Below are 16155 nucleotides of genomic sequence, written 5' to 3'. Positions count from 1 at the left end.
ACTTTCTATATTCTGGCGTTTTTATGGTATATATGTATATCTATACATATATATATGAATAAATTGATCAATCTTGCTGTGTGCTTCACATTTTAGGAAATGCACTGGGTGTGCCAAGCATAAAGAACAGAATATAAGATATAGGATTTAGGCCAAGCGCTTGGACCTATGAGGTCATTCAGCACTGAAACGGAAACTGACAGTAAAACAGGAGGAAAACTTTGTGTAGAAAGAGAGTATGAAATGAGGTACAGTAAGAGGAATGAAAAGGGTTTTAGCTATATGGGCCTGAGGAAAGGACACTGCAAAGAGCCTTAAGTAATGCCTACAGTGCACTGCACGAGGTGCACTGACGGCACTACCCACCTATGGGGGTCAAGTATAGAAGCCTGAGAGCCACTGCACCTGACTGATGTCAAATCTGGGGACAGATATTAGAACGGGTCTTATTCAGGCGGTATTTGTACCCAGGATGTGTACCCGGTTAATCTTTGTGCCAACATGGAAACAGTCTTGTCCCCAAAAGGATAATTAGAATAGTTAGTGCCTGCAATAGTCATGTGATTCTCTTTGGTTATAAGTTATTACCGTACATAAATATAAGTTACGTGGGTGTCAGTGACAAAGCACCGAATACTCACACACATGGACACGCTCGGAAACATCTCTCAATATCAAATGCACTTTGTCTTGTTGATAACTTAGACCCAAAGGGAATGATATGCAATAAGATCTGCCCTAGCAATGATTCACACTTTGTCGTCGATATAGTCGGCTTTCTGAACGTCACTTGGAAGTATTTTACCTCAGAGGGATCTCAATTATCGCTTTTTTTCTTCTTCTTCTTTTGAAGTATATGATGATTATGCCTGCTGTTGGCGGATAACTTGGCATTATAGCCTCCAGTCATAGATTTCACTCTGCCAAATCTTTCTGGGCACAATTTCCTTTCATTTAGAACCACATACACAACCATTTTTAAACTTCGTTTCATTCGAATATTGATTTGTTATTCTCTCATTTCCTTGCAGACCGTGTGACTCCTGTAACAAAAATGGAAGGAAAGCACTGCACGCTGGTGCTTTTTCTCTGCACCTTGGCAACACACCTCACTTCTAGAGGTGTTTCTGCGTAAGTAATACTATCATCTTAAGGCACAGGATATTGGTACGGTAGTGAATTGCGCATGCGTCAATTTCAGACTCCCTGTCTTACAAATAACATACGTGTAGTGGGGGGTTCGTCAGATTCTGTCATGTTGCCGTATTGCGCTATTGACTTGCTGTAGGTACGGGAGTTTGCTAATCATGCAGAAGTTGCCGTACACTGTTGCCAAGAGCTATGGGTACTGCACTAGAAGATCAGCGACAGTAGTAAAAATAGTCGAACTGAATTGTTTCGCTGAACATGTTTAATTCAAAATGTCAAAGTGAATCACCATACTGTCATCACCAAAGCACCAAAACATTTTGACAGTAAATGAAAATATGAAAAAACAATAATACTTAAACATACTTAGATTTTGACTATATACATGAAAAATAAAACTAAACTAATCCATCTGCGTACTTCAAATCTTCTTTGAATCTCATCTGAACCGTGTAATAATACATCAGTTTTCGCCGAAAAGCAGATGTTTTCAGGTTTAAACGAGCTGAAAAAAGCAATAGACGTCTACGAAGAGTCAAACTTCAAGAAATTGCATAACTGTAGGTCACGAACGATCGAATCGGTCCTACGAAGAGGAGATTCAAAGAAGACTTGAAGTACACAGAAATCGTGCTCTGCTGTATTCATGGTAGTAAGGAAAACTACCAAAGTCGATCCTCTGGTAAACGGCCTAATCAATCGTAAGTAGTCATCCAAATCAGGTCTATATTAACAGCATGTTTCCCATATTGGACGCACTACTGACTGCTGTACTACCTTACTAGCTAGGCTTCAAATCTTTGAATCTCCTCTTCGGAGCTCTTTTCAGGCTCGATTCGACCGTTCGTGACCTACGGATATACAATTTCTGGAAGTTTGACTCTTTGTAAACGTCTATTGCCTTTTTCAGCTTGTTAAAACCTGAAAAACATTTGTTTTTCAGCAAAAACTGATGCAACATTACACGGTTCACGTTGCTAGGTCGTCATTTTCTTGCTGTCACTGATATGCCTGTAAACAAGGGTTCACGCATGCGCAATTCACAGCCGTACCAATATCTATCGCAATCAGGGATACGGCTGTCGTACCAATATCCAGTTCGTTATCTTAACAAGTCTTTCTTGAGAAAAGTCGTGTTAAAATTGAGTACCATGAAAGTTACTTCTAATATAATTTCATAAATACAATTTCAACGCTAGAAGAGCACAGATGGTTAGGTAGAAGAGTATGGACATGCAGTTGATAAGCCATTGTTTGACAGGCAAGATGAGTCCCCTTGGGGATACAGGTGCGACAGTGCCACAAGCAGATGCATCAAGGAAGAGGCAACAGATCCGTTGATTCAGACAAGTCTCGGTCAGTGTAAACTGACCTGTAGCCCAGAGGGGGTCTTGTGGCCGAAACCCACCTCAGTCAGCCTAGATGATCAGGTAGTTCCATTCCTCCCCAGCAATGTCACCCATAGTGTAACAGCTCCACCCGAGATCTCCAAGCTTGTGGAGGAAGCAGTCGCCATATTCATAGACAATTTGCACAAAAATCATCCGGAGTACTCGTATCAAGCGACGCCCTGGCGTGGCCCTTACGACTCTGCAACGAACGATCACATCCTCCATCTCGACATCACTGTCACTGGAACCGAAGACAGACTGAGCTTGCAGACGGACGAGTCCTACTCGTTGACTCTGTCTACCGAAGGTGATGTGTCGACAGCGAAGATCGACGCCCCGACTTACTTCGGTGCGAGGCACGCCCTGGAAACTCTCTCTCAGCTCACCGAGTACGAAGAGCACTCAGACTCACTGCTACTCATTACTGGTGCTGCCGTTGAAGACTCTCCGGTGTTTCCTTACAGAGGAGTCTTGTTGGACACAGCTCGGAATTTCATGCCGATCCCAAACCTCGAGCGAACGCTCGACGCCATGGCTGCCAACAAGCTGAACACCTTCCACTGGCACATCACGGACACACACTCTTTCCCCGTCTACCTAGAGAGCCGCCCGAAAATGACGGTTTACGGAGCGTACTCCCCCAGGGAGATATACTACCCGGACGAAATCATGCGTATCGTCGAGTTAGGACGAGTGAGGGGTTGGGGTATACGAGTTCTGCCCGAGTATGACGCCCCTGCCCATGTGGGAAATGGGTTCCAGTGGGGCCCGAAAGAGGGCTTTGGGGACATCGCCGTTTGTGTCAACAAGGTAAGACACTCTGATGATTTCGAAAGTTAGCGAATATCGGATCTTTCCCAGGTAGTGAGACCCTTTTTTTTTTTTGGGGGGGGGGGGGGTTGGTGTTTGTTATCTAGGACTAATATTCTTGGAGGTCATTATCATGACATTGCTATCAAGATAGGTGTAGCCAGCAATCTGTTCTTAAGAGCCTTACTAATTTGTTCCCCAGATTTCCTGGAAAAAGAATTTGAACTAATTCGTAAGCAACTTTCGTCTTTAAAGTATCCTGACCATATAATTGAGAAAGCAATTCACAAAGCAAACATAATTTTCTACCGACCCCCTCAAAACAAGACCAGACATCCAACAATAAAATAAAAATTCCTCACCTGGACACGATTAAGAGAGTGATTCAGACCCTCGAAAAATCTAACCCTTTTGCATTTACGTACCCAAACACCACCTTAGCCAAATCCCTGATAAGCGTCCAACAAAAGACACTCCCCAAAGGAAAACAGGGGTTTATGAAATCCCATGCCAGGACTGTGACCAATCTTACATTGGATTTACAGGAAAATCACTTCCCCAGAGATTAAGACAACACAAATGGTCAGTTAGGTATGGACAACAGAACTCAGCTATTTTCAACCATATAAATGAACATAACCATAGAATAAACTGGAATTTGTTGCATATAATTTATAGCAGCAACTGCCAGTACAAGAGTCAAATGATGGAGTCGGCCTTAATAAAAGAAAGGCAGGTAATGAACATCTCAAAAGGAGCATGGGATTCAGATGTGATCGACAAAGGTTTTCATTCAACCAATGATTAAGAAGATTAAAGGAAGATTATCATGCGGGGTGACCTCTAAAATTGGTGGCTTACCTGTGGATGGATCTCTTAGTATAAATACCACCTTTTCTGTATATTTTGCGGTTTGTTTTTATGGGCTCCTTTTATTATATATATATATATATATATATATTATATATATATATATCTATATATATATATAATATATATATGGATGGGATGGGAAGCGTTGCTATCAACCAACATATACAAGGAGCTGAAGGAGACGTCATGTACTAGTAATTGTCCATTTATTAAACATGCTGACGTTTCGAGGACACAGCCTCATTTTCAAAGCTGAAAAACGTAATTATAATATATAAAAATATTACAACGATTTAAGAATTAAGAAATTTACAATTTAAAAAATATTTACACTTAAAAAAAAAAAAAAAAAAAAAAAGCTAAAATGCAACAGACAGAATGAAAGAAATAGACCGCTACCTTTCAGGACGGGAACCAAGGACCTAATGACATAAAAAACAGAGACAGGGGCACACTCAAGACAGGTACAGTGTTGTGGATGTAGTTTGATTGTTTAAAGGAGGAACAAGCTTCTTAATATATAACGATTCGGTTATAGCTAATTGATGAGGTGAGGTGGCTCTGGAGAGAATTTTAAAATGTTTATATTCAATATGTTGTCTACATTTTTCGGCATGGTCACGTACATTAGAAAATTCAGGATTAGTTAATTTATTGCCTGTTCTGTAACTAATCCTGAATTTTCTAATGTACGTGACCATGCCGAAAAATGTAAACAACATATTGAATATGTTGGCAAAAAGTTAGAATCAATATATTGCTCTGAAACTCCGGGAGTGGGTTGCCATGACCATGAAGTATTCGATGCTTGATTCACTAAAAATCGACTTTTTTCAAAATATTTCGTTATTTTTGACACCCGGTCCCTTAAGACATTGTCAAGGAACGAATGAAATACAATTGGAGAGAAAGTTATTAGGTAAACAACAGATCGAAAATACCAGATGGTTAATTGTCAAAAGGGTAAAAGTTAAAGAGATAATCCAGGATTATCGGATATCACATGGTCACAAACCAAAACATAGATTTAACCCTAACAGAAACTACAAAGTATCCGTACAGTCCAAAACATGTAAAAACTGAATATATTAATTTTGTTGCTTATATTTATCTACAACTTTTTTCATTATGAAGGCATCAAGTTTAAATAAACCCAGACTTAAATTTAGAGCATTTCCATTATTTGACTTGATGAAACAAGATTCAATGATATTCCTTTTAACTGTGTCATTACATGGGATTAAGGCTCTTTCTTGACTCCAGTTAATAGGATGATCTAAATCTCTCATATGTACGAATAATGCATTCGATATTTGCCCAGTTCTGTACGGATACTTTGTAGTTTCTGCTAGGGTTAAATCTATGTTTTGGTTTGTGACCATGTGATATCCGATAATCCTGGATTATCTCTTTAACTTTTACCCTTTTGACAATTAACCATCTGGTATTTTTTATCTGTTATTTACCTAATAACTTTCTTTCCAATTGAATTTCATTCGCTCTTAGTAAAGACGAAAGCGCTTGGATTTCTGATTATCATTTTCCTGTGGTATTCGTTTATATATGCAACCCCATAGTGAAAGACTTCATAGCAATGCAACCCCATAGTGAAAGACTTCATAGAAACACCTTACAGTGTCGAATCGTGCAATCCCGCAGTGAGCTAGATTTAACAGCGACATCTTACAGAGTTGAACCATGCAACCATGCAGTGAGCTAGACACAACAGCAACCCCCTTTTCAGAGTGTTAAATGGAATGAGTTAATAGTTGAATTTAACTTAATTTTTGTCCACATAAAGTACCTTCATGTTTGATAATAGCTCACTGTTTCCAAAGGATTATAACAGATCCAGACTGAATTAAGAGAAGGGTATTGTCCATATTCCACAAGTTTCCTTCGAGGAACGGAAATAATAATATGTCAACAGCAAAAGGTGAGTGGGGGTCCCCTTTTTGACTGGCTTCCTCGGATCACCTATGCCCTTCTCTTTCACATATTTTCCCTGAATATTTGCTTCTTCTACTGGATAACAGGAATAAGGTCAACCTAAAGTTATTAGCTTGTTTTGAAACGGTATGTGAGGCTGAGAGTCGGGGAAGTATTACAATGTCAACCACTCGCCAAGAGCTAGTGCCTATTAGGTTATCCTCATTCCCTTTGCGTACTAATTTGTATTTCCACTTTGTTGTTGTAGGAGCCATGGGCATCTTACTGCGTAGAACCTCCGTGCGGGCAGCTGAATCTGGCCAACCCAAAGATGTATGACGTGCTGGGCGAAATTTATGTAGAATTCGTCAATCTCTTCGGTCCCATCGATCTCTTCCACTTTGGAGGTGACGAGGTTAGTTGACTGCTAGCTACACTGTTGCGAAAGAATCACTCGCTATTGACAATCATATGTCACTTTATAACTATGTCATTATCAACGATGTGTCACATAAGCGACAAATATTTTCCAGGTCAACCTCAACTGCTGGAACACAACCGAAGAGATAGTCAACTGGATGATTGAAAATGACTACGGCCTCTCTGAAGACTCGTACTACGGGCAGTGGGGCGTCTTCCAAGAAAAAGCCCTCCAGCTCCTCACGGAGGCCAACGGTGGCCAGAAGGTCCCGGGTATTCTGTGGACCTCCCACCTGACAGAAGCAGGTCGTATAGAGCAGTACCTCCCTACTGACGATTACATCATCCAAATATGGACGACGGAGACCGACCCCATCATCGGCGAGCTCTTGGACAAGAAGTACAGAGTGATCTTCAGTAATTACGACCACTTGTACCTCGACTGCGGATTTGGCGCCTGGATCGGCGAGGGGAACAACTGGTGCAGCCCTTACAAGGGCTGGCAGGCGGTGTATGACAACGACCCCATTAAAATCGCGTCCAAATTCACAACCACTTTCGACCCGGCTCTCATCTTGGGTGGCGAGGCGGCACTGTGGACTGAGCAGGCTGACGGCGAGGTTGTTGATTCGAGGGTGGGTGAGATTTTATATTTTGCTTTTTCCGGTCTGTAGTTTCCGATGTCTGGACAATATTCTCCTCGAAAATCTAGAGCAAAATGGAATGGATGCTAATGTATCTTTTTTGTTTCTATTGGGCGTCGGCTTGACGGAGGTGCATAGCCCTATGCGGGGCCATAGATTGCTTGTGGATAAGGGCGCCTCATCAAGAGGAGGAATTAACAATTAGATATCTAGATAGTGAGGTTTAGTGAGGAAAAGAAAGGCAAAAGAAGCTGATGCAGATCTTCAGTTAATGAAAGAGAGAGAGAGAGAGAGAGAGAGAGAGAGAGAGAGAGAGAGAGAGAGAGAGAGAGAGAGAGAGGAGATGAGTGTTGCAATGATTTCTGCACTTCAACACATTTTTTATCAATCTATTAATGAGTTTTATATCTCTTCTTTCTGTGTTTTTCTTTATCTCCTCCTGCTTCTTCCTAATGAACACCTTGATATTCCTTGGAAGATTGAATTTCAAATCAGTGGCCCCTGTGGTGGGCTTTTTCCATATGAATAGGGTTAATAATAATAATGATAATAATAAGAATAATAATAATAATACGGACAGACTATACATAACACGAAAGGAAGGAGGGAGACGGATAGGGAGTAATAATAGAGGGACTGCGTCAACATCGAAAACAGAGCACTGGGGCAATATCTGAAACACAGTGAAAGAGAGTGGCTAAAGAGTGCATGGGAAGAAGGACTAATAAAAGTAGACGAAGACCCAGAAATATACAGAGACAGGAGAAAGACAGACAGAACAGAGGACTGGCACAATAAACCAATGCACGGACAATACATGAGACAGACTAAAGAACTAGCCAGCGATGACACATGGCAATGGTTACAGAGGGGAGAGCTAAAGAAGGAAACTGAAGGAATGATAACAGCGGCACAAGATCAGGCCCTAAGAACCAGATATGTTCAAAGAACGATAGACGGAAATAACATCTCTCCCATATTTAGGAAGTGCAATACGAAAAATGAAACCATAAACCACATAGCAAGCGAATGCCCGGCACTTGCACAGAACCAGTACAAAAAGAGGCATGATTCAGTGGCAAAAGCCGTCCACTGGAGCCTGTGCAAGAAACATCAGCTACCTTGCAGTAATAAGTGGTACGAGCACCAACCAGAGGGAGTGATAGAAAACGATCAGGCAAAGATCCTCTGGGACTATGGTATCAGGACGGATAGGGTGATACGTGCAAACAGACCAGACGTGACGTTGATTGACAAAGTCAAGAAGAAAGTATCACTCATTGATGTCGCAATACCATGGGACACCAGAGTTGAAGAGAAAGAGAGGGAAAAAATGGATAAGTATCAAGATCTGAAAATAGAAATAAGAAGGATATGGGATATGCCAGTGGAAATCGTACCCATAATCATAGGAGCACTAGGCACGATCCCAAGATCCCTGAAAAGGAATCTAGAAAAACTAGAGGCTGAAATAGCTCCAGGACTCATGCAGAGTGTGATCCTCGAAACGGCACACATAGTAAGGAGAGTGATGGACTCCTAAGGAGGCAGGATGCAACCCGGAACCCCACACTATAAATACCACCCAGTCGAATTGGAGGACTGTGATAGAGCAAAAAAAAAAAAGATAATAATAATAATAATAATTTTATTGATGTCGCAATGCCATGGGACACCAGAGCAGATGAAAAAAATAACAAGACCTGAAAATATAAATATAAATGAGAAGGATATGGGATATACCAGTGGAAATTGTACCCATATTCATAGGAACACTAGGAAGCACGATCCTAAGATGCCTGGAAAAGAACCTGGAAAAACTATAGACGCCGAGGTAGCTCCAGGACTCATGGAGAAGAGTACAGTGTGTTCCTGGAAACAGCACACATAATGAGAAAAGTGATGGACTCCTAAGGAGGCAGGATGCAACCTGGAACCCCACGCTATAAAAACCAACTCAGTCGAATAGGATTACTGTGATAGACAAAATTAAAAATTAAATATATATATATATATATATATATATATATATATATATATATATATATATTATATATATATATATATATATATATATATATTATTTGACAGACTGGTTCGAACCTTTAGACCGATATTTCTATATACAACCATCCCACTTCATATCCGCAACGTTTATGTAATACATTTCAGCTGTGGCCCCGTTGCGCGGCCCTCGGGGAGCGTCTGTGGGGAAACCCTGACCACAACTGGGAAGCGGCCGAGACCCGCTTCATCCACAACAGGCAAAGGATGGTTCGTAGGGGCATCCAGGCAGACCGCATCCAGCCCCAGTGGTGTCACCAGAACGAAGGGCTCTGCTACGCTTGAGGAGGAGAACCCTGTGGCGTATAGGCCTACTATACAATTTTTGGGACGGCTCCCATTAAGTCGTTGACAGAGCCTCCCATTTTGCCTGGATGTTTGTGTGAAATTAAAAGCCTTTAACAGCCTTTTTCGAAGTGTTTCACTGACTTGCCTTTTGATATCCTGTTGGCTGACAACGACAAATGGAAGTCATGATATTTAACGATGTTCTAACTGGACTAAGAACGGTTATTTTTAAGAGAAAACACGGATTTTATAATTTACTAAATTCCAAACAAAAGACAAAAGTTTCTTGTACACTCGACAAGAAAAATGAAGATACAGTTTTTATTAGCTTTCGTTCATCCAATTTCCCATTTGTTTTAACTGAAAAGACATAATATCGCTAAATTTACTCTAGAATATGAAAATATGCTGCAAACTATATCATATAAGTTAAAACTGCAAAACAAAACCATTCAGGTACTTAAAAACACGATATATGTCCGAAGTAATTGGAATTTCTCAGATTGATTCGTTCATAGAGATCTGGTAGATAGAAGGTGAATTCTGATTTTAGTAGTATGTATCACGACGACAATATTTACTCGTTTTGCTTCATGAACGGGGATATATTGCATCATCGTGAGAGCTGAATGCAATTATTTTAGTTTCTACAAACTTATTTTTGTATTCCAAAGCGATTAAAGTTAGCTGACGTCAATGGCACTCAATGTTGCGACGGCTAAGGTAGGTTGAACAAATCTAGTTGCATCGGCAAGAGCGTTTTCTATGATGTGAGGAGGAGCCCTAGAACTTCGAACGGGAAAGCGCAAGTCACTGGATACTGGTTAAAAAGGACAACAACAATCTTGCAGACACAGGCATCGCCCCTTAATTAGTACTTTATAAATGATATCGAATTATTCTGAAGTTTTTTTATTTGTTTTGCCAATTTGCATGACAGTGTTATAGCTACTTTGATTACATCTCTGTTACAGAATTTCCACTGAACTATTGTAGCTGAAGAAATAACAAGCCTATCATATTTCCTTTTTATTTTTTGATTAAGAAATAACTTAATTTATTATTAAATTTTTTCATGTTTGTTTTCTTTCAAAGTATGATTGATTTTTTAAATTTAATGTGACGATGTTCTTAAGTCTCACCCGACTAAAATAGTAAGAACCTTGCATTATGCTCGTTTACGATCAACAAGCCCATACGGTCGTTTGAGATCTCGGAACATCGTCTGTTGGTTAACGAAGGAAGTAAAGTCTGCCCCGTAGTTACTGATTGCTTTCAGTTGGAGTCTTGGAGACTTGACTGGTCGGTGTGCACCTGATTCATTATCATTAATATGGCAAGCTAAAACCTTAGCGGCCGAGGATGGCTCATGGACTTGGACGTCAGAATGGCAGCAAGCTTAATAACACCTTTTTTCCGACCTACGTATAGTCCATTCCACCTCGGGACTCTGGAATCTCACTTCAGCGGATCGAGACTAATGAAGATGTGAGTACAATGAGTTAATGCAAGTTCAAGTACTGTCCGATCATTAGTTTTAAGTTTTTTTTTTTTTTTTATATCAACTGTGATCCCCCATCACGCTCATTAAATAAATTAAAAGGACCTAAAGAATATTTAACATCAAATTTATCATTATACATCAACTTAAATTTTATTAAGCTCAATAACCTATCTCATTATTCAATGCTATCCGATAACAAATTTTTGTATTTCTCTTTCATTTGTTTTTACGTAATTCATCAAATAGAAAGGGATGTTGAATAGTTATTTTTATTCGACGTAATTTATACACTTGTAGATTTTTTTCAACCATTTATAATTTCTAATTTGCTTTATATGTAAATAAATTCTGCATATAAAGTATTACTGACCTATAATCTTTATATCGATCATTTTTATCTTATTTGTGTGGTCAGGTCCTTGTATTTCCTTTGATAATTAATGGGTAGATCTAGTGTACCTATCCGCGGCGGCCCAGAGTATGGCAGTTGCAGTTTTTCTATGCAGTTTTACCTCCTGAGCAAGAATTTGAAGTAATATTTATTCGGACGACTCTAATTTACCTTTGAACTCTATCCTACGGTAAAGGGGATTCCCATTGGGAACCGGGGTTTTGGGTGGGGACAAAACCCCAACTCTATCCTACGTAAGGGGGACCCCCAGTCGGGAACCGGGGTTTTGGGTGGGGTGGGGAGAAACCACTTGGGGGGAGATTTTGCCGTGTTATTGTGGTATTTCCCACATTTATCACTTTTAAAAACACGAAATACAGGCGGAAATAAGAAATAACAAAACTAGCTATAGTGGAGCCGTTCCACATCCATATTTGTCTACTACCACTACTACCACAACAATGAATCCTACTACGCATGCGCTAATGCTACTGCGCATGCGCTAACTGTAAGGGAGCTTTTGGCCTAAACTCGGACTTCTTAGTGAGGAAGAAAGGGGGGTTTACGGGAGGGATATATGTATTTAGCCAAACACGTTACAGTATGACCCTACATTGCTACCGGACTGAGTGAAGGATTGGTGGTAACAGGGTTCCCAGATTTGGCAGTTTCTCGCCAAATTTGGCTTTTTTTCCTAATTTGGTGGGTAAAAAATTCACTTTGGCTGGTTAGTGGTATTTTGGCTGGTTTTCAAACACTTCTATTTGAGCTAAACACTGATCCCTCCTCCAGATTGGGAATTTTTGAAGGTTTTCAGGAAAATCTGGGGAATTTGAATAGGTTTTCAGTAAAAACTTGGTAACATTTAAGCAAAATATGTAGATGGAATTAAAATAAAAATCACACACACACCAGATGACCACAAAACAGGCTGCCGGATTCTCAGGGAACGAGCCTCATTTCAAAATTTCAATTCATTCTCGTTTTTTTTTCCTGCATTCTTATATTAGTTTATATTATCTAACTAAAACTATGATGCCGCTATACAAGCATATATATGATAAAAAAATATGCATTTATAAAGATAGATAACGCACATATATTTGCCGGTTATTTGGGTTGGTTTGGATTACCATTTGGCGGGATTTTGGCTGGTTTCATCGGGTAGAACTTTGGCTGGTTGGTAGTGGTGTCATCTGGGAACCTGGCTGGTAACCATACGTTGAGTTACATAAAAGCATTTAGCTATTTTGTTTATTAAACATGTTATGTGAATTCTAGTGTTTATTCCTTTTCATTTTTCCATAGTATTTGTATAATAACTGTTTTGAAATATCCCCACCTAATCATTTCACCATATATAACTTGAAATATTATGTTATAATTGAGGACAGACACCTAAAAATGCCTAGGTGTTGATATAGAACTCAGTTTTAGGACGTTTCGATACCTACCTACCTACCTACCTGTTACGTGAAATTGCACATTGCGTTGCATATTACATACACACTCCCTATATCATTTATACACAAGTCAATCCCTCCCCTTTCCAGTATTCACGACTGGCTCTTTACGTTACACCATTTACAATGCATTTCTCACCGATACCAATACCTATATTAAAGTTTGCCATTATTATTATAAAACCTACTTTTCAATATATAATTTTTAAATATATAGTTTGCCATTATTCTTATAAAACCTACATTTCAATATATTCCATTATACACTTTTACAGACATTACAATTTACACCTCCCTTCCAGTTTCCGTCTATTACGCAGTTATGTATGGTTACTTTTTACATTTTACAACACTTCCACACCCATCAAAGTTAGGTTTATATGTCATTTTACCTACTGGGGGCCAAATCCCATCCCCCGGTTAGGCAACATACCCTTAGGCTTTAGTTTGTTATATGTTGGTTTACCTACTAGTTTTACTTCCTTGAAGGGGGTTACCCGGTTAGGCTAGGTTGGTTAGTTGTTTGGTTAGGTTACATTCCTTTAGCTGAGGTTTAGGTTTAGGCCCCTTTAAGGGGGGGTACAGGGGTGAAGCCCCCATGGTCAGGCAATATTCCCCTACTAGGTTAGGTTAGGTTAGGTTGGTTAGGTTACATTCCTTACAGGTTACGTTAGGCCTTTAAGGGGGGGTACGGGGGGCGAAAACCCACCTGTCAGGCAATATCCCTACTAGGTTAGGTTAGGTTAGGTTGGTTAGGTTACATTCCTTACTAGGTTACGTTTAGCCTAGTATATTCCCTACTAGGTTAGGTTAGGTTACGTTCCTTACTAGGTTAGGTTAGGCCTTTAAGGGGGGGTACGGGGGGGTGCGCCCCAAGCTGGTCAGGCAATGTTCCCTACTAGGTTAGGTTGGTTTAGGTTACATTCCTTACTAGGTTAGGTTAGGCCTTTAAGGGGGGGTACGGGGGGGCGAAGCCCCCCTGGTCAGGCAATATTCCCCTACTAGGGTTAGGTTAGGTTAGGTTAGGTTGGTTAGGTACATTCCTTACTAGGTTAGTTAGGCCTTTAAGGGGGGTACGGGGGGGTGAAAGAAGCCCCCCTGGTCAGGCCAATATTCCCTACTAGGAGGTTAGGTTAGGTTAGGTTGGTTAGGTTACATCCTTACTAGGTTAGGTTAGGACCTTTAAGGGGGGGTGGTACGGGGGGAGGGGCCGAAGCCCACCTGGTCAGGCAATATTCCCATACTAGGTTAGGTTGGTTAGGTTACATTCCTTACTAGGTTACGTTAGGCCTAGTATTTCCCTACTAGTTAGGTTAGGTTACGTTCCTTACTAGGTTAGGTTAGGCCTTTAAGGGGTGGGTACGGGGGGGGGGGGGGCGAAGCCCCCCCTGGTCAGGCAATGTTCCCTACTAGGTTAGGTTAGGTTAGGTTGGTTAGGTTACATCCTTACGGGTTAGGTAGGTTAGCCTTAAGGGGGGGTACGTCGGGGGCGAAGCCCCCTGGTCAGGCAATATTCCCTACTAGGTTAGGTTGGTTAGGTTACATTCCTTACTAGGTTACGTTAGGCCTAATATTTCCCTACTAGGTTAGGTTAGGTTCACGTTCCAATTAATAGGTTTAGGTTAGGCCTTTAAGGGGGGGTTAACGGGGGGGCGAATAGGCCCCCCTGGAACGGTCAGGCAAGGGTTCCCTAACTAGGTTTCGGTTAGGTTCGGTTTAAAACATTCCCTTACTAGGTTATGTTAGGCCTTTAAGGGGGGGTACGGGGGGGCGGGGGCGAAGCCCCCTGGTCAGGCAATATTCCCCCCTAAAAAAAAAACTAGGTTAGGTTAGGTTAGGTTACTAATGCCTTACTAGGGTAGGTTAGGTTAGGTTGGTTAGGTTACATTCCTTAACTAGGTTACGTTGTTAAGGGCCTTTAAGGGGGGTTACGGGGGGGCGAAGCCCCCACCTCGGTCAGGTAATGTTCCCTACTAGGTTTAGGTTAGGTCGGGTACATTCCTTACTAGGTTAGGTTGTAAGGTCTAGTTCATTCCTAATGTTAGGTTAGGCCTTTAAGGGGGGGGTAAGGGGGGGGCGAAAGCCCCATGGTCAGGCAATATTCCCTACTAGGGGGGGTTAGTTCAGGTTAAGGTTACCCATCCTTATAGGTTAGTTAGGTTAGGGTGGTTAGGTTACATCCTTACTAGGGTTACGTTAAGGCCTTTAAGGGGGGTACGGGGGGGGGCGAAGCCCCCTGGTAAGGTAATGTTCCCTAATAGGTTAGGTTAGGTTAGGTTGACATTCCTTACCTAGGGGTTGGTTAGGTTACATTCCTTACTAGTATAGAGGTTAGGCCTTATAAGGGGGGTACGGGCGGGGCGAAGCCCACCTGGTCCAGGCAATATTCCCTACTAGGTTAGGTTAGGTTAGGTTGGTAGGTTATTCCTTAAGTACGTTAGGCCTAGTATTTCCTACTAGGTTAGTTAGGTTAAGTTCCTTACTAGGTTAGTTAGGCCTTTAAGGGGGGGGTACGGGGGGGCGAAACCCCGCTGGTCAGGCAAGGTTCCCTACTAGTTAGGTTGGATTTCGGTACCATTCCTTACTAGGTTAGGTTAGGCCTTTAAGGGGGCGGGGTGGGGGGCGCCCGAAGCCCCCCTGGTCAGGAATATCCTTCCGACTAGTTAAGGTTAGGTAGGTTGGTTAGGTTACATTCCTTACTAGGTTTACGTTTAGGCATAGTAGTTCCCTACTAGGTTAGGTTAGGTAAGTTCCTTTATAGGTTATTTAGTTAGCCTTAAGTGGGGGTCCGGGGGGCGAAGCCCCCTGACAGGCAATATTCCCTACTAGGTAGGTACATTTCCTACTAGGTAAGTTAGGCATTTAAGGGGGTGGTTTAAGGGGGGTACTGGGGGCAAAGCCCCCCTGGTCAGGCAACATTGCCTACTAGGTTAAGTTCCCCTACTAGGTAAGGTTAACATCCCTGCTAGGTTAGGTTATGTTAGGTTGGTTTGGTTCTTTAAGGGGGGTTACAGCAGGCCCAACCCCACCCCTGGTCAGGCAACATCCCCTACAAGTTTAATTAGTTTTGTTATATGCTAACCTATGTTTAATTTGGTGTTTTGTATTTTATTAAAACAACTATAGGCCCTATACCACCCAGGACTTAAATCCCACCCCCTCCTGGGCCCGTTATATATGTATTATTTCATATTTTGAACCCATCCCACATTTACATTTAGTTCCTTAA

The 16155-nt window shown here is 41.3% G+C and overlaps 1 protein-coding gene across 1 annotated transcript in view; it reads left to right on the top strand.

The window, feature by feature from the left end:
• The window catches only part of LOC135222039 (chitooligosaccharidolytic beta-N-acetylglucosaminidase-like), a 57880-nt gene extending 48190 nt beyond the window's left edge, over positions 1 to 9690 (top strand). The window contains 6 exon segments of the mRNA XM_064260174.1: positions 1032 to 1131; positions 2411 to 3350; positions 6421 to 6567; positions 6686 to 7207; positions 9389 to 9446; positions 9449 to 9690. Coding sequence (XP_064116244.1) covers positions 1055 to 1131; positions 2411 to 3350; positions 6421 to 6567; positions 6686 to 7207; positions 9389 to 9446; positions 9449 to 9498 — 1794 coding nt within the window. The 5' untranslated portion in view covers positions 1032 to 1054 and the 3' untranslated portion in view covers positions 9499 to 9690.
• The last annotated feature ends 6465 nt before the right edge of the window (positions 9691 to 16155 follow it).

The sequence above is a fragment of the Macrobrachium nipponense genome, chromosome 3 (assembly GCF_015104395.2).
Source record: "Macrobrachium nipponense isolate FS-2020 chromosome 3, ASM1510439v2, whole genome shotgun sequence".
Classification (NCBI taxonomy): domain Eukaryota; kingdom Metazoa; phylum Arthropoda; class Malacostraca; order Decapoda; family Palaemonidae; genus Macrobrachium; species Macrobrachium nipponense.
This window is presented reverse-complemented; position numbering and strand designations above follow the sequence as displayed.